Source organism: Crinia signifera, chromosome 3 (assembly GCF_055691185.1).
Source record: "Crinia signifera chromosome 3, ASM5569118v1, whole genome shotgun sequence".
Classification (NCBI taxonomy): Eukaryota; Metazoa; Chordata; class Amphibia; order Anura; family Myobatrachidae; genus Crinia; species Crinia signifera.
In genome coordinates, this window is record NC_139219.1 from 51,262,715 (window position 1) to 51,285,694 (window position 22,980).

General features: G+C 41.5%; 1 protein-coding gene across 3 annotated transcripts in view; it reads left to right on the forward strand.

Annotated features, from left to right (window-relative positions):
* The window catches only part of WDPCP (WD repeat containing planar cell polarity effector), a 315,876-nt gene that overhangs the window by 64,131 nt on the left and 228,765 nt on the right, over positions 1-22,980 (forward strand). For all 3 annotated transcript variants that reach the window (XM_083175790.1, XM_083175792.1, XM_083175791.1), the window contains exons 7-8: positions 12,160-12,274; positions 19,893-20,026. In XM_083175790.1, the coding sequence (XP_083031916.1) occupies positions 12,160-12,274; positions 19,893-20,026 (249 nt within the window). The remainder of the gene's footprint in view (positions 1-12,159; positions 12,275-19,892; positions 20,027-22,980) is intronic.

Consider the following 22,980-nt stretch of genomic DNA (forward strand, 5'->3'; position numbering starts at 1 on the left):
GGCTATCCAACAACCCCAATAAGCATGTCTGGAGTCCAAAATGCATAGATTTCACTGAACCTGGGGGTATTCGGGAGTAAATGTTTTTTTTTCTTTTTCAGACGACTATAATTGGAAAATCAGAAAAAAAAAATTAGGCAAAACATTGGGTAAAGCTTGTGTTTTTGCGGGGCTTGTTGGATACCCCCTATTGCCTCATCTTGCATATGTAAATTTGAATATCAAATGATAGGGAACATTAATGTGTCTTTTGGATAGAGTCTCATATATAAAGTTGACGGCTGATCACGGCCACTCAGTCTATTTGCGTGTAATTTCCTGTTTACATTCATTATAATAACGAGATAATTTGCTGTTGAAGCAGGCCTCTCTATAGAGGTGCCCATACACGTTACAATTACTGTATACAATTATTGTATGCAATATCGCATCTCGTCGCATCTCGGTTTTTCTTTGAGATCTAGTACAAAAAGTATGTGCAGCACAACTCTGCTACATTACTACTGTACCTGTGTAGCACACACTATACAGAGCAGTGTTTCCGCTTCTCTACTCCATGGAATGTCATAATACGGGCGGGCGGCAGCTTGCTGAAAAACTGTAGCTGTAAAGCTTCAAGCCAGAAGGAGAAAGAGTGCGCCGCATGCTTTAAATGACTAATTACCAAGTTGGGTGCGAAGTAGGACTTCTAATTAGTTCTAGGTAACCTTATATGGATGGCCACCATAATCATCTGAGGATGAACCCATCTGTAATTGTCGTCATCCAAGTTAGATCATTCATCCATAACTTGCAACTCCCATTCATTATCACTTAATTATAGCAAACAAGCAAGCTTGTTATACAACCACAAAACACATTCACAACACTTGTGTCACAATAGAAACACCTGCGATATGTATAATGATGCCCCTTTTTATCTGGCCACCGGAAATGATCTCGGAATTATTGAATTTGCTGGAAGCAGCTTTGTATATTGTTGGGGATTAGTGTGGACAAAGCAAAAGAGGACAGACCTGCGATCCACGCAGAGAGTTCTCAGCAAAACCCAGAACATCTGGTGCGGTGCATTATTAATGTTCTGGTTACGCAGGCCTTCTCCCTGTGTTACACCAATGGGAAGACAGTTGGAGAAGAGCAGCCAATAAAAATGGAGGAACAAAACTGATGTTTTCCCACACACCTTTTCGATTTACTTCCCTGTTAATACTTCTGTATTTCTAGGAATTCTGGGGCAGATTTATTTAAGTGTCTGGTTTTTATCAGCTCCTAACTGTGAAGTTACAGGCTTGGTTTGAAAAATAACAAGTAGGAGCTGATTGGCCGGTGATAAAAAACAGACAATTTATCACTTCACCGAGCTTAATAAATCTACCCCTCAGTTACTAATTACAAATAATATTATTTTGTTTTTCTCCAAACCTCAAAAACATTGCTTGAGGTAACATACCGAACTCTTTTGTGGGAAAGGATCTTAATTAATTTAACTGTATCTTTAAGAGGACAAATAAACTAGATACCTGGATATTCAGTTACACTTATTACAATATAATTAACGGTACTTGTTTCCTAGCACAGCGCCCACGATATTAAGTTGTATGACTTCTCATCGCATCGCATTGCATGCGGGCATATGGCATGCGATGCGATTTTAAATTGTATAATCCCTTATACGATTTTTAATTGTATAAGCACCCTAATGGGTGCTTACAATGTTAAATGCACCCCCACGCCACCCCCCACTATCAACGCCAACCCGAAGGGTGGCGAGCGCAGCGAGCCCGCAAGGGGCGGCGGTACGCGTCCTCTGACCTTTTCATACCCCCACTATCCACGTCGGCGTGGAGTTGATTTTATATAGTGTGGCAAGTGAACGCGCATCACTTCGCTGCGCTCGCCACGCTTTGGGCACTATATAGAATCAACTCTATGCCACGTAACATCGCATACCATCGTATGCCTTATGGTATGCGATGCGATGGGCGCCGTGCTAGGAAACAAGTCCCTAATTAACTGTTAAATGTAGTTTTTCGTTCATATGTATTATTTTGTTGTTATTTCAGTAGGAATGGGATCATTCGTCAGACTGCATTTAGGTCTACAGTCATTAGGTCGACCCCACTAGATCGACTGGCAGGAAGGTCGACCTGACTTAAGGTCGACATGGGCCAAGGTCGACATGACTTAAGGTCGAATTTGCATAAAGGTCGACATGAGGAAGGTCGACTGGTCATGAGGTCGACATGGGTTTTTCACTGTTTTTTGATCCGAATGTCGACACAGTCGACATGGACACAGTTGGCAATGAGAATCGGACCCTCGCATCGCTCGCTATGCTTCGGGTACGGTGCCTCGCTGCGCTCGGCACACTATTTTATTCTCCCACCACGCCCTAGTGGATGGTAGGGCATGAAATACCGCCTGTCGGCACATGTCGGCTCAAAAAACAGTGAAAAACCCATGTCGACCTTATGACCAGTCGACCTTCCTCATGTCGACCTTTATGCAAATTCGACCTTAAGTCATGTTGACCTTGGCCCATGTCGACCTTAAGTCAGGTCGACCTTCCTGCCAGTCGACCTAGTGGGGTCGACCTAATGACTGTAGACCTAAATGCAGTCTGACGAATGACCGCATCCCGTTCAGTAGCACAGTAGTTTTCAGGTGTTTTAATGTATATTCCCCTCTCCTTTGTTTACTTTTCTTCCTCTTTGTGGTAAGGACATGCCTTTGGGCATTTCCGTAGTAGAAATGCTTATATCCCATTGTTCTCGTCTCCTCCTGCAGCCGCTGCAACCATGATGTTCCTCCCAACATATGAGGGGTGTACCACAATGGCAATCTTAAACCTTAAGCTCATGGCTGCAACTGCACAATCATTTGCAACGTAGTCCTGCTGTTAGCCCAGTGTTACCTTTTACTTTTTACCCAGCTAATAATTCTAGTTAAGTCTTCTACCGTGAGGGCAAACCTCAATTTACACACTGGTGCTACCTAACACTATAATGTCTGTCAATAGCTGCTGCCTCTCTATCCTGTCCTTTCTGCCCCCTGGTCTGTCCTGCCTCCCCTCCTAGTCTGTGCAGCTGTTGCCTCTACTCTGCTCCATCCCGCCCCTGTCTTCCTATGCTACATACTGCCTCCTTGTGCTCTGTACTGCCTTCCTTCTGCCCTGTGGTGCTGCCTGCCTCCCCTGAATACCCAGCCTTTTTACTTGGTATGTGCTGCCTCCCTCTGCTTTGTGGTGCAGCCTCCCTGTGCTCTGTGGTGCAGCCTTCCTGTGCTCTGTGGTGCAGCCTCCCTCTTCTCTGTGGTGCAGGCGGCGGCCTCCCTCTGCTCTGTGGTGCAGCCTCCCTCTGCTCTGTGGTGCAGCCTCCCTCTGCTCTGAGGTGCAGCCTCCCTCTGCTCTGTGGTGCAGCCTCTCTCTGCTCTGTGGTGCAGCCTCTCTCTGCTCTGTGGTGCTGCCTTCCTTTGCTGTGTGGTACTGACTCTTGCTAGTCTGTGGTGCTGCCTCCCTCTGCTTTGTGGTGCAGCCTCCCTCTGCTCTGTGGTGCAGCCTCCCTCTGCTCTGTGGTGCAGCCTCCCTCTGCTCTGTGGTGCAGCCTCCCTCTGCTCTGTGGTGCAGCCTCCCTCTGCTCTGTGGTGCAGCCTCCCTCTGCTCTGTGGTGCAGCCTCCCTCTGCTCTGTGGTGCAGCCTCCCTCTGCTCTGTGGTGCAGCCTCCCACTTCTCTGTGGTGCTGCCTCTCTGGTCTGTAGCCAGTGTAGGACCTTCCAGTGAATGCGTCTCTTGCTGAAGTAGTGTGGCTAATGATGTTTTACTGTGTAATATAGCGTTTATACAGTTAAGTAATTTAGTGTTTGGTATAGAGTGGTCAGTAATGTAGTGTAGGGATATAGGTGCCAGCTGTGTAATGTAGGGTATATAGCATGCATGTCCAAACTATGACCCTCCAACTGTTTTAAAAGTACAAGTCCCATCATGCTTTGCCATGGTTTTTCCATTAGGACATGCTAAAACTATGGCAAGGCATGCTGGGATGTGTAGTTTAACAACAGCTGGAGGGACACAGTTTCGACATGCCTGGTAGAGAATTCTGCTGTTTAGTTTATACTTTGTTTCCCTAATATTCCTTGAATCCTATACACCTCTAATTTGCACAGGTTCTGTTGCTGGTTAAATGAAAGCATGCATGTTACCGGGTTTAATCGCCCACAGAACCTGTATAAATCATGTGTGTCTTGGATAATATGATAAGCCTAGGAATAGCAATAACAGCTAGTACTAATTGCAATAATTTTAGTGCAAGACATGACATCAGGGTACATTGTTACACAGAAAGGAGCCATAGAGTAGCGATGACCAGGGGCGATTTCCAGACGGTGGTTTCCAATTGTTTGATTTTAGAGCGATTGTCGCCATCCTAGGAAGGATGCAGAATTACCTTGTAACGTGCTATAATACACCCTAAACAGTAAAGTGCAGTTTATTTAATACAGTACTTCCGACCTATCCTGGCCCAATGATCACGGTAAGCCACTTACACGACTCTCTCTGTAGTGCAGTGGTTCCCAAACTGTGTGTCCCGACCGCCGAAATCCCGACAAGGGGGGGGGGATGTGGATCGCCCCTCCTTGTGGGCTCATTGGCTCTACAGCAAGTTGGTCGACAAGCGTTGGGTCGACATGGTTCTAGGTCGACATGGGTCAAGGTCAACATGGGTTTAGGTCGACAGGTCATTTGGTTGACACAAGCATTAGGTCGACACAGGGTTTTTCACTGTTTTTTATGTGCCGACAGGCAGTATTTCATGCCCTACCATCCACTAAGGCCTGACATGAGAATAAAATAGTGTGCCGAGCGTAGCTGTGGTGTATTGGAAACTGTGTCCATTTCGACTGTGTCGACATTTGGGTAAAAAAACTGTGAAAAACCCCATCGACCTAGACCCTGTCGACCTAACGCTTGTTGACCTATTTGCTGTAGACCAAACAATCGCAACCCCTCCAGGAGAGGAGACCTCCAATTTCGGCATGTGTGATCTAGAACAAGATTCAGACATTTTTGTATTTAAAGTACTCCAGTATAATATCCTTTGTTGTTCATGTTCAGCCAAGCCTCCCTGCGTTTAGGTCAGGAATTGTTGCAAACATTAGAGGAGAAAGCAGGGTGTGCATGATCTGAATTTCTTTTGTTGTCAATACATCTATTTTAACATTTATCTCTGTTAATAGATCATTATAATAATTCAAATAAATAAAACAGCAAGGCAGTGTGTTCATAAGGGTGGGATTGCAGAGCAATATGTTGCAGTGCATCTACTTTGGCCATACCCATGTGTCCACTGATATTGGTTTGCCAGTCAGCAGGACAAGTGTATCCCCATGAGCATGGACAGCATAGAATGGCAATATGGTGTAAACATGCAATGGCTTTGATTCATCCATTGTTAATGTGTAACTCCTTGAAGTAAACATCATTATTGTTATTACGTATCTTATGTAAGGTGTACACAGTGGTATTCTTCACATTTTCTCTCCCAGGTGAGAATTGATTATTCCTCCGGCCCCAACTGTGCAATTTGCTAGTTATAACTGTACTGTCATTCCTTGTAAGTAAGGCACTCGGTCTATGTTAGATGCAATCATTGATCACACAACCTTCTGTTCTCATGAGTACACTGGCTTTCTGACCATAGCAAGCAGCACACCTTGGGGGTAGATGTAGGAAGGGAGGAGAAGTGATACCTGTTACTTTATCACAGGCCAATCCGCTCCTAACTGTCCCTTTTTAAACTCAGCCTGTAACTCAACAGTCAGGAGCTGATTGGCTGGTGATAAAGTATTATTTATTTATTTGCAGTTTCCTGTATAGTACAACCGATTCCGTTGCGCTTTACAACTGATGACAACACTGAAAGAACAAACTGTGTTAAACAGACAGACATAGAGGTCGGAGGGCCCTGCTGCAAGGTTACAATCTATAGCAGCTACTTTATCACTTCACCTTCCTTATCACTGCTTCATACATCTACCCCCTTGTCCTCTTCACATCGCTGCAGAGTGCAATGGACGCTAAGATGGGAGTTCAATTTCAGATGTTGCTATGGGCAACCAATCAGAACCTACTTTTATTTATTTAGCACCTTGTAGAAGATAATAGATAGTATCTGATTGGTTGCCCATAGCAACATCACATGTGAAATAGAACTCCCATCTTAGTAAATTTCCCCCTTTGTGCTTCACTGGCCATAGGCGGGATGCTCTAAACCCACAATGCAGTTAAACCCCCATTATCGGATACCTCCCAGCATGCCCCACCACTCTGGGGGTTATTCTGGTTCACTCTTAGAGGCCAATTCCTTTTCAAATGGACAAAACCATGTGCACTGCAGGTGGGGCAGATGTATCATGTGCAGAGAGAGTTAGATTTAGGTGTTATTTATTTCTGTGCAGGGTAAATACTGGCTGCTTTATTTTTACACTGCAATATAGATATCAGTTTGCGGTAGCCAGTGAAGTGGGGTGGAAAGGGGTATCGGATGTTAGAACATCCCGTCGCATATCTCTACGTATTAATGAAAAACCTGAAATATCACAATATACCGGATCATAGTACATTACTTTTCCTAATTAATACAGTTTATTTTGTACTTCCTTGAGCAGTAATTTAATAAATAAATGATGCCTGTTTTGTACATTGTATGTTTGTTAATTGATGTCACTTTATTTGTTCTGTGTGGGGAAGTAATGTATTTGTTTTTGTTCAGACATTTCTATATACTCTTTATTTATGCACAGATGTAATCCTGCGCTAGCAGCCACCCTTACGTCTGAGACTGGTTTTTAATTAACCATTGTCGCTGAATGCATTACTCATTTGGCTTCAGATTAACACTGCGCTGTATTAGCTAGAGAAAGGTAACATTAACAGGCAGCACACTTTTAGTTCTCTGGGTATACGGACCCGCGTGCTTTTGTATACAGGTTTTACACTCTAAAATGTAAGACATGTATTTTCCTAACAAAACACTATACTCCTAGCTAAATTAAGGGAAGGGGGGTGGGGGGGGGGGTGGAGGGGATACTGTACTCTTTCAGCCCCCCCCCCCCCCCCCTGTTGAAGCACACTGACATCATTAGCATTCCCTCTTGTGCAGCAGCAGAACCAGGCGGCCAGAATGTGAGCAGGACAATATGCAAGGTATGCTGAGACACAAGAGTATCGGGCTTCATGAGCTTCTTGACCAGTGGATAGGAGGGGGGAGAGAGAGCAGTGAATGATCCCAGCTTTTTCTCCTAGAGACCAGATGAACCCTTTGGTGCCTGGCTCACCATCATCTGGCAGCAGCACCCCACCCCCACCTCCACCCACTTGAAAACAAACCTGCCCTAGAAAAATCCACCACTGAAGTGTTTCATTATAGATTTTATTTTTCTGTGTGTTTTAAGGTTGTTTAGTTGTTTTTATTCCACTACAAGAAAGCGTTATATAATATTATATCAATTATATAGAGCTATAAACAGTACCTAGACATTGTTACAATGTTGGTTTAAATCTAATATACACCATTGGCTTACATTTCCTATACACAATCAGGGGCGTAACCATAGACAATGGAGTCGCCTGCCTCCGGGCTCCATGCCCTGAAGAGGGATCTAAATGTGAACGTTGCTCTTCCAACGGAGTTCTGGGGTGCACCCACATAGTTAATTGCCTCTATCCCAGCTGCTAACACCCACAATAGGGGACAGGAAAGCTCCAGTCTGGTACCACACAGCCTGCACTTCAGTAAGCAATAGTGCTCCTGCTGCTGGACTGTGAGATAGGACCCACTGGTGAACACTGATGCTAAATTCTCATGAGTCTGACCCTGTCCCACTGATCACTCTCACACAGCGTACACACCCCGGCCAATTTACTGTGGGCTCCGGAATACACACACATTGTTTGTTTTCTCTTTTTGTGTGTGTGTGTGTGGGGGGGGGGGGGGCAAACTCCAACTTCCCTCTGGGTGATTGTGATGAACTTACCCCTGTGCACACAATCTATACCTCCTAAAATGACCCATTCCATGAGGATGCTCTCTACCTTCTTGATTTATGATTACTATCACCTGTGGTGAAACCCCTTTCTTATATATGATTGGCGTCCCTATTTAATTTATAAGAGGAAAGAGCATTTTGTCCCTCCTGCAATAGGTCATGTTTGGAGGTACAGATGGAGCCTTCCTCAGCTATTATTGTTGTCTTTTACTATTTGCAACTTCAGTAAAATTGTCGGAATAAAAAAAAAAAAAGTAACACATTATGGGGTGGGGTATTCTGTCCCGGCCGCTAGTTCTGCCTGTGGAAATAGCGGCACTAGCCATTTCCGCTGTCGAATATAGCAGCACTCGCCATTCAATGCTGCCGTTACCAACAGCATTTAAGGCAGTTTCCACCTAAACAGATCCTTCTTTAAAACAAGTTGGATGTGTTTTGTTGAATTCACAGCCGGTTTTTGACAATCCGCAGACGTTCTCACTGATCCGTGGAATTGCCGACACTCCACAGCCGGAACATTGAATATCGACTATAGAGTTAGTCGAATGGAACGAAAATGGCTGGGGATTCCGGCTGTAGGGATGTTCTGACAGTCGTAATTTCATATTGAATTCCCCTCTATAATGTAATTATAATGAAATATGATAAAATGTTTGTGTGTAGAGTTTGCGTACAAAGATGCACTTATTTGAATACAGAACCAGTGCTTTCTTCTAAAGGTGCAAGATACTGGTACAGTACTTACCTAAAGTGGCAAGTGGAAAGGAGAGTTATAGTACTGTAGCTTCTATGTTCTGAACCGGTCACCAGAGGCCTGCTTTATCATGGGTAATTGTCTGGTGTGTGCCGCTATTTATCAGGGATTTTGTTTCTCCTGCAGTGGACAAAAACACATAGGTTTCACTGAACCTGTGTGTTTTTGCAGTGAAATGTGTTTTTTTTTAATCAAAATTTTTTTTTTATCGTTCGATCTTGGGAAAACATTGTAAAAAAAGTTTTGCGCTTCTGATGTTTTATCGGAGGTTATTGGATACCCCACATTGGGCAAATATATTAAGCCTTGAAAAGTGATAAAGTGGAAGGTGACAACGCACCAGCCAATCAGGTGTGTTTGAAAAATTACATTTAGGCGTTGATTGGCTGGTACGTTATCACCTTCCACCACTTTATCAGGCTTTACCGGGCTTAATACATCTCCCTCATTGTGCCTTATACAGAGATGGATGCAATGTTGATGTATGCAGTAGAGTGAACTTTTTTTCTCCTACTCATACGTATAAATCGCACTGCGCATGTACTGCAACAGTATTGCGAAGGCGGTTAGTAAATGATAGAATAGTGGCATTTATAAGAGGTTACAGGGGAGTGGTAACCGGCGTGTCACCGCTGATGCAAAGGCTCAGATGACTTATTTCTGGGGACCAGATATGGTTACTCGGAAAGGTCAAAAGTCATATCACTCGATTTGTGTCCAGAAATGACAATGACACAAGCAGCAGATCTCAGGCGTCTCGATACTGATCCTGGCATTTGTATGTTTTTGCACAGCACCTGTGTACTGAATTGCAGATTTGCAGGTATGTGCATCCATCTCCATCAGGCCCATGGCTCAGTATTCACCTGTACAGGGATGGCCGTTATTCACAAGGTCCGTTCTAGAGGTCAGCGCAATAACATTTCCCAAAATCTGCGTAGAATGTCTATAGATGTTGTCACAAAAATATTTGAAATCATCAAACCAACTTCAATGCCAGGAAATAATTAGCATGAAGGGTGACTAATTAGTACTCACTCAAGTTGTTTGTTGCATGAAATACAAGGAGATATCAATATATAATTAATGTTAACCTTGACGTTTTGCTTTTTCACTTGTAAACATCGATGAATTGCTCAGGGTTTCCGATACAATAATCTGTTGTGGTAAGTGCATATGGGGTTTTTTCCCCCACTTTGTGTTAATCCCGCCCCCATTCCTTGTGCCACCAATAGAAAATAAAGGGTGATGAAGTAATTAATTCAGTTGGTGAAATAGAGAAACAAACAAGTTTTTAGGCAGTGTGGCTACCCCGCTGGCAGATTTCACTCGAGTCCTGACTCGCCTTGCCTGTTCTTACTAGTACTAAACATAATTAAATTCAATTAGGCTGCTGGCCTTTAAATTACTGTAAACATACTGCAAGCTACATCAAAGAAATCATTTCTAGCCTATTACAATGAAGTCTCCACCAATTAACACCTTTTGCTTATCTCAGTATATTTTTTTTCTATCATTTGTTTAACACTTCTTAGTAAAGTGTGATCTTTGTTTCTCTTTTCTTTTTTTTTTTACAAATTATTTGTCACCTCTTTCTTAAATGGGAGAAATCACTTTAACCCTTTGAGGTCCAACGTCTAGCCAGGCTCGACAGCCCTAGCGCTAGTAGCAGATCCATTGGTGAGCCACTTTAAAAGAAGAACATTAACATCGTTCAACATTCAGTGTAGAGCATTTTTTAATTAAAAATAAAATAAAAGTACAATTCATTTAAACCAGACTGTTTGAATTGACAAAAACAAAATTTGGACTGCAAAGGGTTAATTTGTTAAAAGACGTCTGTGCAATGCACTAATATCTTTACATGGGGCTATGTGGATCGTTCTTTAAGATTATAATTTACTTAATAGATCTATGTTGTTTGGGGACTTAAACCCCTTTTATACCAAAACGCCAGGTCGCACCTGTGTTTTTGGACCCAGCTTCAAGCAAGGTTGAACCCGGCGTTTGGTCCCTTTTACACCAGCGCTCCCCTCACCCGGCGCAGGTGGTTCCTGCGCCGCCGATTGGAGATGACATCATCTCCAAGCGCTGATCGCCACCGCCAGGACAAACATATGCGCTGGGGGTAAGCCCAGCACTAAGGTAATCTTCTGGGCTGCCCCCATGCACCCCCCAGCCCTCGTCCGGGAAGTGAATGGATGCCCCCCCCCCCCCCCCCCCCGTCCAACCTGCCGATGCTGTGGTCTGCAGGTTGTACGTCCCCCATTGATGTAAACAGGAGCCCGGCTGACCCGGCATACCCGTTTACACCGCCCTCTACCCAGGTCCTAGCCGTTTTTTACCCAGGTCAGGACCTGTCCCGTGTAAAGGGACACGGTGTGCCCTATTTACACCGCCGATGACCCGGGTTTTTGCGGCGGTGCAAAAGGGGTAATTTAGAGCAACACTTGTATGAAATGGGGATGGAGTCAATTTACCATCGGTGAAAATACCGAAACCATTGGCAGTCAAAATACCAAAATGTTCAAAAGGCCGACATTCATTATGCCGACATGGTCAAATTGCCTACATTTAAAACAGCGGCGTCGCAAATGCATATAAAAGCAAATAGGCATGCCCAGAGCCAAAACATTGGTCCCTGGTGCAAATACGCAGTTCGTACCCGAATCAGGCCCAAAGTGTCACCCTAATAGTGATTACACACCTATAGAAGGGCACAAGTAAAAGGGGTGCCGGACACTTTCCTGACAGTCGGGATCCCGACAGTCATTACCCCGACGAGGGAGAATAGAATAGGTGGCGAGCGTAGCGAGCCACCGTGCCCGCAGTGTGGCGAGCGGCTTTGTTGCGCTTGCCCTGCTGTCTGAGTCTGGCCAGTCGGGATCCCGACGTCGGGCTAATGACTGTCGGTATCCTGACTGTCGGGACCCTATACCACACCCAAGTAAAAGTATGAGCTTGCTTTATGTTTCTGTGTGTGCTGCACAAAGGTCATCCGGAAGGATCTATGACTTACAGTATGTAGAGTTGTTCATCATGTGACATAGATCCTCATAAAGTAATCTGGGTGATCCGTTGCGTTTTAGGTTGGTAGTACACAGGGTCGGTTATAATGGAGTTGATAATTGCTTTTATTATTTTGATTTAATTATTATAATCTTTTGTCCAGATTCTACATGGTCTGTTATATGCTGTCTGTGTAATTACAGTGACCTATTCTGTGTTGTATATTATTGACATCATTACCTTCTGTACTGAAAGTGTGACGGTTTGTTGTCGTCATTTATATGCAGTGCTTGCGATTTGAAAAGAACAAATAGTATTAACATGTGAATGTTCTTGTTTGTTTTTTGTTACAGCTCCTGTTCAGTTCAGGTGTGCTCGTGTCCATAAGCCTTTCAGGGCCCCAGCTGGATAAGGTGGTGATTGACAGGACCCTGGTGGGAAAGCTCATTTCCAACCCCATCAGTGATGGTAATTACACCCATGTGCAAATCAATTGCCTACATTAACAGATGCACCTTAGAAATAGTGTGTCAACAGGTAGGCTAATTATTGCCACTGGGGACTTGCAAACACAACAAGTAATTGCATGTAACGCTGCTGTTACAACCCCCAGTACCAAGTACTGTTTGCACCTGTTATTTAACATCAAAGATTTTGTTTTCTCTCGTCTTGAGTAAAGAAGTTATGACCAGCCGTTACACACCCAACCGCATAATCTGACCACCGCTCACTTCTCAGTTATTTCAATGTTTGTTACCCCCCCACACACCTTGAAATAGCTAGTTCAGCTGAAGCAGTGTCTAATGCCTTTCTGTCTCACTCTGTTCCATTTGCTACAGCCTTATAATTCTAATAAAGCGGTCATGGAAATGTATTTCCCCAAATTGACTATTTGATAAGATAATTGTCATCCAATGCAACCTTCCTTGCTAGTTGGTTAATGTATCGCAAAGCTTAAGTTGGATCTGGTGTCTATTTATCAAGACACCTCTGAAATTAGGATAGAAAATCTTCTTTTTGGCTCATTAGCAATTTAAAAAAGTCACACAGGGCAGCAGAAACAGTAGACCGTCCAACCATCATGGCAGTCAGAAGTCTAGCAGTCTGTCCAGCTTACCGGCTCCCGCATGGTCACTGTAACTGAAAGCCTTGCTTGCACTGGAACAAATTATTATATATATATATATATATATATAGAAGGACGTGAGGAGGCACTCCAAAAGTATCCAATATTAGGTGTATAAATGTAGCTGAACAATCTGGTGCCCTCCTGGCTATGCCTTGGCTGGGTGCCAGATACGTAGAGGGGGGTTGGCGGCACTCGGAAATAAAGAGCAGACCACACGGGTATACCCGCGTGGTCTGCTCTTTATTTCCGAGTGCCGCCAACCCCCCTCTATATATATATATATATATATATATATATATATATATATATATATATATATATATATATATATATATAGTCAAACAAAAACACGTCACTCCGGGTCTAGTGAAATAACACAAGGTTTACTGCGTACTGTCTACGCCGTTTCGGGCTGGGCATAATGTCCTGAAGACGGGCCCAGTCCGAAACGGCGTAGACAGTACGCAGTAAACCTTGTGTTATTTCACTAGACCCGGAGTGACGTGTTTTTGTTTGACTGCATGTGTGGGTGATTCGTCACCTTCAGCGCGGGCACCCGGGCAAGCTACAGTGCTGTACCTGTCAGCAGGAGGAGTTGCCGGACATCATCCCTATATATATATATATATATATATATATATATATATATATATATATATATATATATATATATATATATATATATATATATATATATATATATACATATACACTTAACATCGGCACTCACCTTTCCTAGTTTTGGGGTGCCCTATGGCTTGTGACCACATTGTTTGTTTAAACCGACATTGTAGGGGCTCTGCACACACTAAATTAACTGATAATAAATAGTGGAGATTTGGTTCATGAATTGATCAATGCATTTAAGCCTGCAGCCCCCTTCACGGGACCCCACTGTTCTGCAGGTCCTAACACTATCGCTGAAAATGGCTACAATACACATAGCTATCACATCAATGTTTGATTCCAGGCATGCTATCTGGTCTGAAGCTCACGGCACACTTTGCTTTTATAGGTGAGCAGCTACCAACACACCTGTCACTAGTCATCTAGGGAAATGGTTAACATAAGCTATGGAATCTTAGTTAAAACATGGTGCATGAGAGAATGTGACCACAATAAGACTAATTTAAAAAATTAATCTAATAAACAATATATACACTTAACATCGGCACTCACCTTTCCTAGTTTTGGGGTGCCCTATGGCTTTGTCACCTTGACAAAGCTGTGAGTGAACACAGCGAAACACGTTGGTGTTGCTAGACCTGATTTTGGAGAAAAGACATCTATCACCATTGAAGAAGAGGTTGACCACCTCTTTATCATTGGATCGTGTCCTTCATATTTAACATCAGAGGCATTGTACCGTTCTCAAGCACCTGACCTATTGGACTGCCGTTTATAGGTCCCCCCGGGCTGGCTACATAACAACTTTTGCCAACGGGTTTGGAACCAGGAGACCATAGGATACTCAGGAATACCATCTAACGTACTCACTTTGCAATCGGACGTCAATCTCGATCCACGCAGGTTTTATCAATCCCCCATTGGTGACTATTGATACTCCACAGGTCCCCCACACCCCAAATAGGTCCCCCATATTTTAAACAATGTGTTGTTTATGTATGTTTAAATGTTATTAAATTGTTATTTTTTAATTGATGCATACACTCTTTAATTTGGTATAGCGCTGCTCCTTTTTTGCTTTTCTTCTGTATGGCTACAGCATATACCAACACACCCTCACCATGACAACTATGCAACTCATTACCGTGATAAACAGCTATTTATACTTCATGCAAAAAATCAGTATATAGTGAAGATATACGAACATAGCAACTAAATAGCACCTATCACAAACCAGAAATGGAGATAGTATAGTATGTAACAAATATCTATAAAAAAAAACTATACAACTAAATATCTGTAAAAAAAAAAGAAAAAAAAAGGAATACATTAAGTATATACAGCGGATAAATCAGGTAAGTAAGGCAGAGATTCCCGAGTTCTCATTCAACCCATATGAAGACAGAGTACCCAGGCGCATTAACCAACGCACTTCGCAGCATAACAATTGCTGCCCACTATTGCCACCCCTCAATGAGGGGGGAATATGGTCAATCATACATTATCTTAATGTAGATAAATTGTGCTTGGCTGCAGCAAAGTGCCTAGGGACAATTTGATCGCATTCCTTATAGCAGGTCAGTGGCCTGCCATCCTATCTTTGAAGGGGTCTTTGGTTTTACCGATCTATGATAATCCACACGGACAAAGGATCTGCTATACAGTAAATCTTGTATTGCAAGTCAACGTGTGGTGAATGTATAATAGTTTACCTGGCTCTGCCGTCATCTGCTGTCACTTGATTTATCTTTATGATCTATTAGTTGGTGAGATAATTATTATTCATACTTCGTAATATGCTTCTGTTAATATTTTCCGTTTGGTTGCTTTAAGTAATCCTACCGTTGAACATTATCACTGTATTTTTTCTCTAAGACTGTTGACTGTTTCTTCTTACACAACAGTTTTTCTTTGTAATTCATATTTTTTTCTTTGCTCTGTCAATTGTGAATATTTTAAGTTAAATGCTTGCCCTTCCCCGGCCTTAAGTAATGGTTAGTTTCCAGGTTCCATAACCTACTTAGATTGTTTGTTGATCGCCTTGAACAGGTGTCACATTCAAGTTTACCAATATAATTTCCAGGTTGGGATGTCACCAAGACCGACCCCCTTTACAACCCCGCTGTGCTGCACCTTGAACACTATTGGATGGGAAATAGGCTGGTTTCCTTTTCCTATCCAATTGCAGCTAGAATGTTCTCTCTATCCTCTTCTTCTTTGATGCTCACTATAACTTTTTGTCTTCTCTTTTCTTTTGTTTCTGTTTCCCACACTTATGTATTCATTTTTTTTGTTCCCTTTTCCCCTTGATGGAGACTGTGTAAACAATTCGCTAGCTACATCCATTTGTGTCTTAATGTTCCTGACTAATAGTTTTGTTACTAATAATTGTTCCATGACAAATCCAAATACCCTGAAATGTACCAGTTTTAATGTTAAGGGTTTGAACGTTCCCTAAAAACTGTCCAAATTGCTCAAAAGCCTCAGAGATGATAGTGTTGACATAGCCTTTATTCAGGAGACCCATTTTAAGACTGGGTGCGTTCCGTCTCTTAAAATACATTATTACCCTCATGTCTTCCTGGCTAACAATTCTGCAGGTAAAACTTTAGGCGTTGCTATACTGCTAGCCCGACATTTATCGATCGCTAATACAGTCTATCAACGCATAAACTATTAGATGGTAGGGGCTTGCTTGTCAAATGTGATATCTCTAACTAATGTTTCTCCCTGCTCAATATCTTATATACTCTTAATACAAAACAACCATACTTTGTCTCAATGATACTTGAGAAAGCGGAACCTTTGTTAGAAGGGATAGTTGTGATGGGTGGTGATCTAAATTTGTCCCTGGATCCCTTTGGGGTTCCCTCAAGCAAATCCTCACATAGACTTGAAAAGGAATACAGAAAAATGAGGCATACTTTTTTAGATGAACAGTTAATAGATACCTGGCGACTATCCCATTCCACAGACCTAGATTACACATTTTTTTTCTTACGCCAATCAGACATACACTAGACTAGAGTACCTGTTCCTTAGTCACAGGCACCTCCATTGGCTAAATAACGTGGTCCAACCATGCACCTGTCTTCCTTCACTTATCCGTGCTTCCACTGTCACAGAAACCATGGTTGTGGCACATTAATGATACTTTTCTACAGGACACTTATTGCGAATCTCAACTGGAGTAAGCATTGATAAATATAAAGGTGACAATGACATGGGGGAGATTTAAAAATGTCAGCATGGGAAGCCCAAAAATGCGTATTATGTGGTATATTTATACAGCTCGGCTCCTACCTTAAATAAACAAAAGACTCTACAAAAGGAGAAATTATTAGACAGGATCAAGCTTTTTGGAAACCTCACATAAAGCCTCCCACTCTCCTTTATACCACATTGATCTTGAGGAGGCCTGAGCGTCTCTTAATAGACTTCTCTCAGATAAAATTAAATAATCTTTTAGTAGATGTAGGAGCTGTGAGTATCAGCGGGGTAACAAACCTGGTAGACTTTTAGCTAAAAAGCTTTGTGAGCACCGTGCCATGACCTTTATACACACGATAAAGGAAGAAGGAGGTCTCGTACATAATGAAACTCGAAAAATAGCTAGATTTTTTTAGATTGTATTATTCCAAATTGTATAACCTCACAAGAGACGTAGATTATGTAGCTAAAGCATCTCATTGTGATCTGATTACTAATTACCTAAAATCTGTATACTTCCCTACATTATCCCAGGAAGATGCAGACTCTTTAGAGAAGCCTTTTCTGATTGAGGAGGTGGTTAAGGCCATCAAGTCTTCTCCATTGGGTAAGAGCACTGGACCAGATAGTTTTTCCATTGACTATTGTAAAGAATTTAAAGAAAAGTTGGCCCCTTCTTACACATGCATTCAACACCATATCAGACACATCTCACTTTTCAAATCACTCATTAGAAGCTCATATTGCGGTAATTCAAAACTAAGTTAAGGATCCTAGTGTCTGCCCTAGTTACCGACCAATCTCCCCTACTAAATATAGATATTAAACTGTTCGCCAAACTAATATCGAATCGCTTAAAATGACTACTCCCTCAGTTGATTCATGGAGACCAGGTTGGCTTTGTGCTGGGTTGCGAGGCCAGAGATAACTATACTAAAGTTATCAGTTTGATTCACTATGCTTCATTGTACTCAGTGCCCTCCATTATACTGTCTACGGATGCTGAAAAGGCATTTCCAATGGTGGATTGGAGATTTATGGATGGGGTATTGAGCCATCTAGGTCTAAACCATACCTGTCTCCATAGAATCAAGGTTTTATACGATAGGCCTACGATGAAGGTACGTATAAACGGTTCACTGTTAGATTAATTTGTTATTTTGAATGGCACCAAACAGGGATGCCCTTGGTCACCCCTCTTGTTTCTGCTTTGTATAGAAGCCCTTGCTAGAACCATTAGATTTAACCCAAATATTTCAGGCTTGCGAATAGGGGGTCAAGAACACAAACTTGCCCTCTTCGCAGATGAGTTATTAGCCCTGATTTCAAACCCTATGTTATATCTTCCAAATTTGGTTGCTGAATTTCAAAGATTTGGGGATCTATCCAATTTCAAGATAAATTATTCAAAATCATTGGCTATGAACCTGACAGCTTCTATTGCTGATGTCAATAGCCTGAAGCTCTACTTTCCTTCACATGGAATGACTCTAAACTGAAATATTTAGGTGTTTATTTTTTAAGAGACTGATCAATATGAATGGATTACCAGAAATGGAGATCTTTGTGTTCATCCTGGTTTGGCAGGATAAATATTGTCAAAATTAATTCACATACTATGATTTTATATAAGCTTCAAACTCTCCCTATACATATTTCTCCAGTGTGGTTCCAATCCATTCAGAGACTTATACGTGCCTATGTTTGGGGTCATTCACACCCATGTTTTAAACATGATATCCTTTTTGGGTGGAAACGCAATGGAGAAATGCAACTTCCCCACATCGCTAGTTACTATGAAGTGATTTTATTGAACCGGAAGTTAGAATGGACTCGTGCAAAGGATACGAAACCTTGGGTATCTTTAGAAGAGAGTTTCCTCTCCATGTATATTGAGATTATCCCTTGGTTACCTTCTCTACCTAAGGTGGAACAACCAACAGTACCTACTCTTAGATTATGAAAGGAAGTCCGTACACTTCCTCACTTACTTCCCCCCTCATCTCTTTCCTCTCTAACCATGGCTTTTAACCAGGTCTGCTCACCTGTATGGTTAAATAAGATGTTTCCTAAAGTTTCCAATAAATGCTGGAGATGTAACGCTGGCTTGGGCACCTTCCTACAAAAATGGTGGGAATGTCCGTTCCTTACTCCCTTCTAAAGGGGGATAGAACAAAAAATCCTGGTTTCTGGATTCTTAACATCACGTCGGTTGACAGTAAAACCTATAAAAATTCCCTTCTGAGACATCTTAACAACGCAGCAACTTCTGTGATACCAGTAAATTGGAGATCGTCCAGACCCCCTTCTATTGTAGATTGGTTATTACAAAGATTGATTATTACATAGAGATGGAGGATCTGATCTCTTTTTCATCAGGTAATACTTCTATTTTTAGTGCCACATGGCTCCCTTGGCTGGGATTCTATCTTTGTACTATTTGTTGCTTTATTGTTTTCAAACCATGAATCATAGATTGTTCATGATACTATCAATAAAAACCGTTTGAACAAAAAAAAAATGGCTGCACCCATTATGTGTGCCTCAGGTAACTGAGCTGTATTGATTCATTTATTTATTTATTTATTTGTTTGCTTATTTACTTAATCTAATTGCAAATGTAGTTTCTGTCTCCATCTGCCAACATGTGATATAATGTACATAACACTATACAGATTAAATTTGACTGATAGGGTTAGCTGGCGTTGGGCAGGATGGGGCCGGTCTGTATTTGGTGTAAACCTACAGAACTCTAACGTTGGTTTATTTTTGTACAGTTGGGTGGAAATGGCACCTTGAAGTGCATGGCTGGAAACATAGCGAGACAAAAAGATGAGGGAGACGGCCGGAAAGCAGAAGGAATAAAGCACGTGTAATATGATACATAGCTTTGCATAATGTAATTTAGTATTTTCCACTGAATCCTCTGTGAGCTTTTTTTCTCAATTCCAAGGGGTTCTAGCAAGATGACATATTGATGTACTTTAGGAGATTACAGATGTAATATTTAAAGCACTGGCTTGTAGAATTGCCTTTGTACTGAGCCGATATCATTTGTTCCTCTACCAGAAACCAACAATACAAAGGTAACACTTTTTCCTTATCCTCTTTGTGTTCCAGCTGTATTTACAGACACCTTCATCATATTGTCATTTCTCAAGGAAAACAAACTTTGTCTTATCCAGTTTGCAAAAAAGACGGGTTCTCCAGATATAAACAAACACATGGAAAAGCTGTCATCTCTGGATATGAAGGTACACCTGACCTGTTTGCTTTTATTGCAAAATACCCAGAAGCTCTTTTTCATTTTGTAAGCAATTAAATTAACTGCAGAAAGCAAAATCATTTGATCATTAGGATGCTAGTTCACTGCTTGTAAAATAAATAAATGAATGACTGTATGTAATCGGGCTAGGAGATACCTGGAAACAGGCATATTGTAAGGGCAATATGGATGTCATGTGACAGGAAGTAAACAGTTTATGTTCTATGCCCACTTCTTGGAATTTATCAAAACATCCAGCTGAGGCGTCTCCTGGCTTGACCATATAAGAAGTCTACTTCTTGCCGCTAGGAGTGGTCCATTTTGTCAAAGGTGGATAAAATGCCCTGACATTGGAATAACTTGACTTTAGTCTCTTAATTATACAGCTGATAGTGCTATATTTGGTTGTATATAAGGGTCATTGAGTCATTGCATGGACTGTGACTAGATAAGATGCCAATCAGCTTTTACCTATAATTTTTATAGAAGGTACTTGATAAATTCTATCAAAAAGCCATTGCAATTTTTTTCTTGCTGGATGGGGATAATGTGCACATGTTCAGAAATCAAAGAGCAGCCTTGGGAGCACGGACATCCATCACTGGGCCCATTTTTACCTCTGAGTCCCGTGGCATTGATGGTCCCCATGGTGGGTATGTTATTTAGTTAACCCCAAAATGTTGATATTAAACTAAAGCTACATTAACGTGTATAGCAATCATTGAATGGCAGAGTAATGCAAGACATGGGCTTTTGAAGTTGTAGGTATACAGTATAACCAGGACTATGCATGTATCATGTCTCTTGATACAGATGTCTTCATACATCATTGCTGCAGTCACGCATTGAGAATATGCTAGCGATGGGCAACTTTTCTGTATCTTTTCTTCTACAAATGCATCTTCCCTGCAATGTGATGTGAGTAAGACACACTGGGAGACTCTGTTGATTAATTTAATATGTGACTCTTGTGTATATGTATGCGAGGGAGTCTCTGTACAAAAAGTGTCAATATGCAACGGGCACAATTTTCTGTTCTGTTATGCTTCTTATACTGACTCAGTCGCACACAGTTATACAAGTGTCACATAGCACATTAATCACAGTCTTCTACTGTATCGTAGTCATTGACAGATTTGTACAAGACCTGGAGGCTCACTCATGCCAGGCATCTCATGGTTCATGGAGTATTTACAAATGCCAGCCTGGGCAACACAGAACCTGCCAATAATCTGTCTAATCCCTGTGCCAATCCACCAAAAAAAATTGATGTATACTACCAATGTTAGTGCCCAATTTCTATTTTTAAAGAAATCTGAACATGTGCATAAAGCAATGATATTGTGATAATACAATGATAACAATATTTAGTGCCATCCACTTGACTTATTGCTTTCTAGGCATTTATTTTTAACATTTTTAAAGTTGGGCCAGATGTAATATCTTCCAAGTTTGGTGTCCGTGCGGAATGCTAGTCCAACTCGGAGAGTTTTTTTAAGGGCCAAAACCATGATTGCCCTTTTTAATAAAAAAAACCTCAGAGTTCATCCGGCATCCCGCACGGCCTCAGAACTCAGAGGCCATTAACATCTGGCCCATTTTGTGGTTTTCTTTTGTATCTTATAGGGGCTATCACTTGATTTCTGTCATTATGAAGTTATCATTCTTATCAATATTGGTTAACTCCTTAGATCTAACTGATGTCATTTTGCGCTGAGCTGTGGTATAACCGTGCATCAGTAAAATAAAAACGCTGGTCACTGTAACCAAATGTTTTTTTTTTTTTTTTTAAAGAAACTCTTCTCAAATGAGTAATGTAGAAAATGTAACAATAGCCCACCAATGCTTGTAAATACCATCGTACTCATTTAGACTATTTTGCATTAAGCTTAAACTGTGTGACTTAAAAGTAATTGTTGTTACTTTAAAGGGAAAAAAAACTTGAAAGCAAATTCGCCAACTGATTGGCAGGGTTTGCAACATGAATAAAGTGGCATCTCTCCTGTGCCAGTTTCCAGGTAATGTGTTTGCCACTATCAGAGGCTTTACATCTGCAGAGCTGTTTTGGAGGACGTGTTTAATTTAGGTCTCACTGTATTACATTTGATTTTGCCTGGAAGGAAAAACCATCTGCAAGGAAGAGATGAGAGTATCTCATACATTTTTCAGGCTGTTTCAGTTCAAGACCCCTATTCCATATTGACTTGTACGTTCGGCATAGCTGTCCACCGCAAAGTTAGCTATAATGTAAAAAATGCACAGAACCACATGAACGCGAGCCACAGCACTGCAAGATAACCTCCTGTTTCCAGTCCAGAGAACCGAAGCTTGTCATTGACAGGCTCTTTCATGTTAAAGTGTCTTGCAAATTATCATTTTATCTTTTCTGTCACCTACAGGTTCAGAGCGCTTGGTTTACTGTTCATTCTCTAGGGAGCATGCCAAATATAGAGGGAAGAAAAGTCACTGGAATCATTTTATTATATCTAGGGAGCTCCACTTTTTTTTTTTTTTTTTTTTAAAGAGGAACTAGTAAAAGCAAAAGTTACTTTTTTTAAAATGTAAAATTACAAATAAATGCAATACATAAAAATACATTTTGGCTTTTACACTCTGCAGTCAGTTAGCTCATTGCTGACCCTAACGATTTATTGACCAATCTGGCTGGTTGGAACAAAAATCTGGTAATGACAATTGACAATTTGCTCCGAAATACTGAAAAATAAACAAAAATTGCCAGTCTGACAAATTGGTTGAATCCATTTGATTGAACCAATTTGTCTGAATGACCGTTTTTGGCAGTTTTCTGGCATTTTGGAGCAAAAAGTGAATTGTCATTTGCTCCTATATGGACAAACAGGGATTTAATAGAGTGTGATTTATTTTTTCCTCAAAAAATGTTTGTTTGCTCCGTGATTTTTTTTTTAAACCAGGACCAGCTCT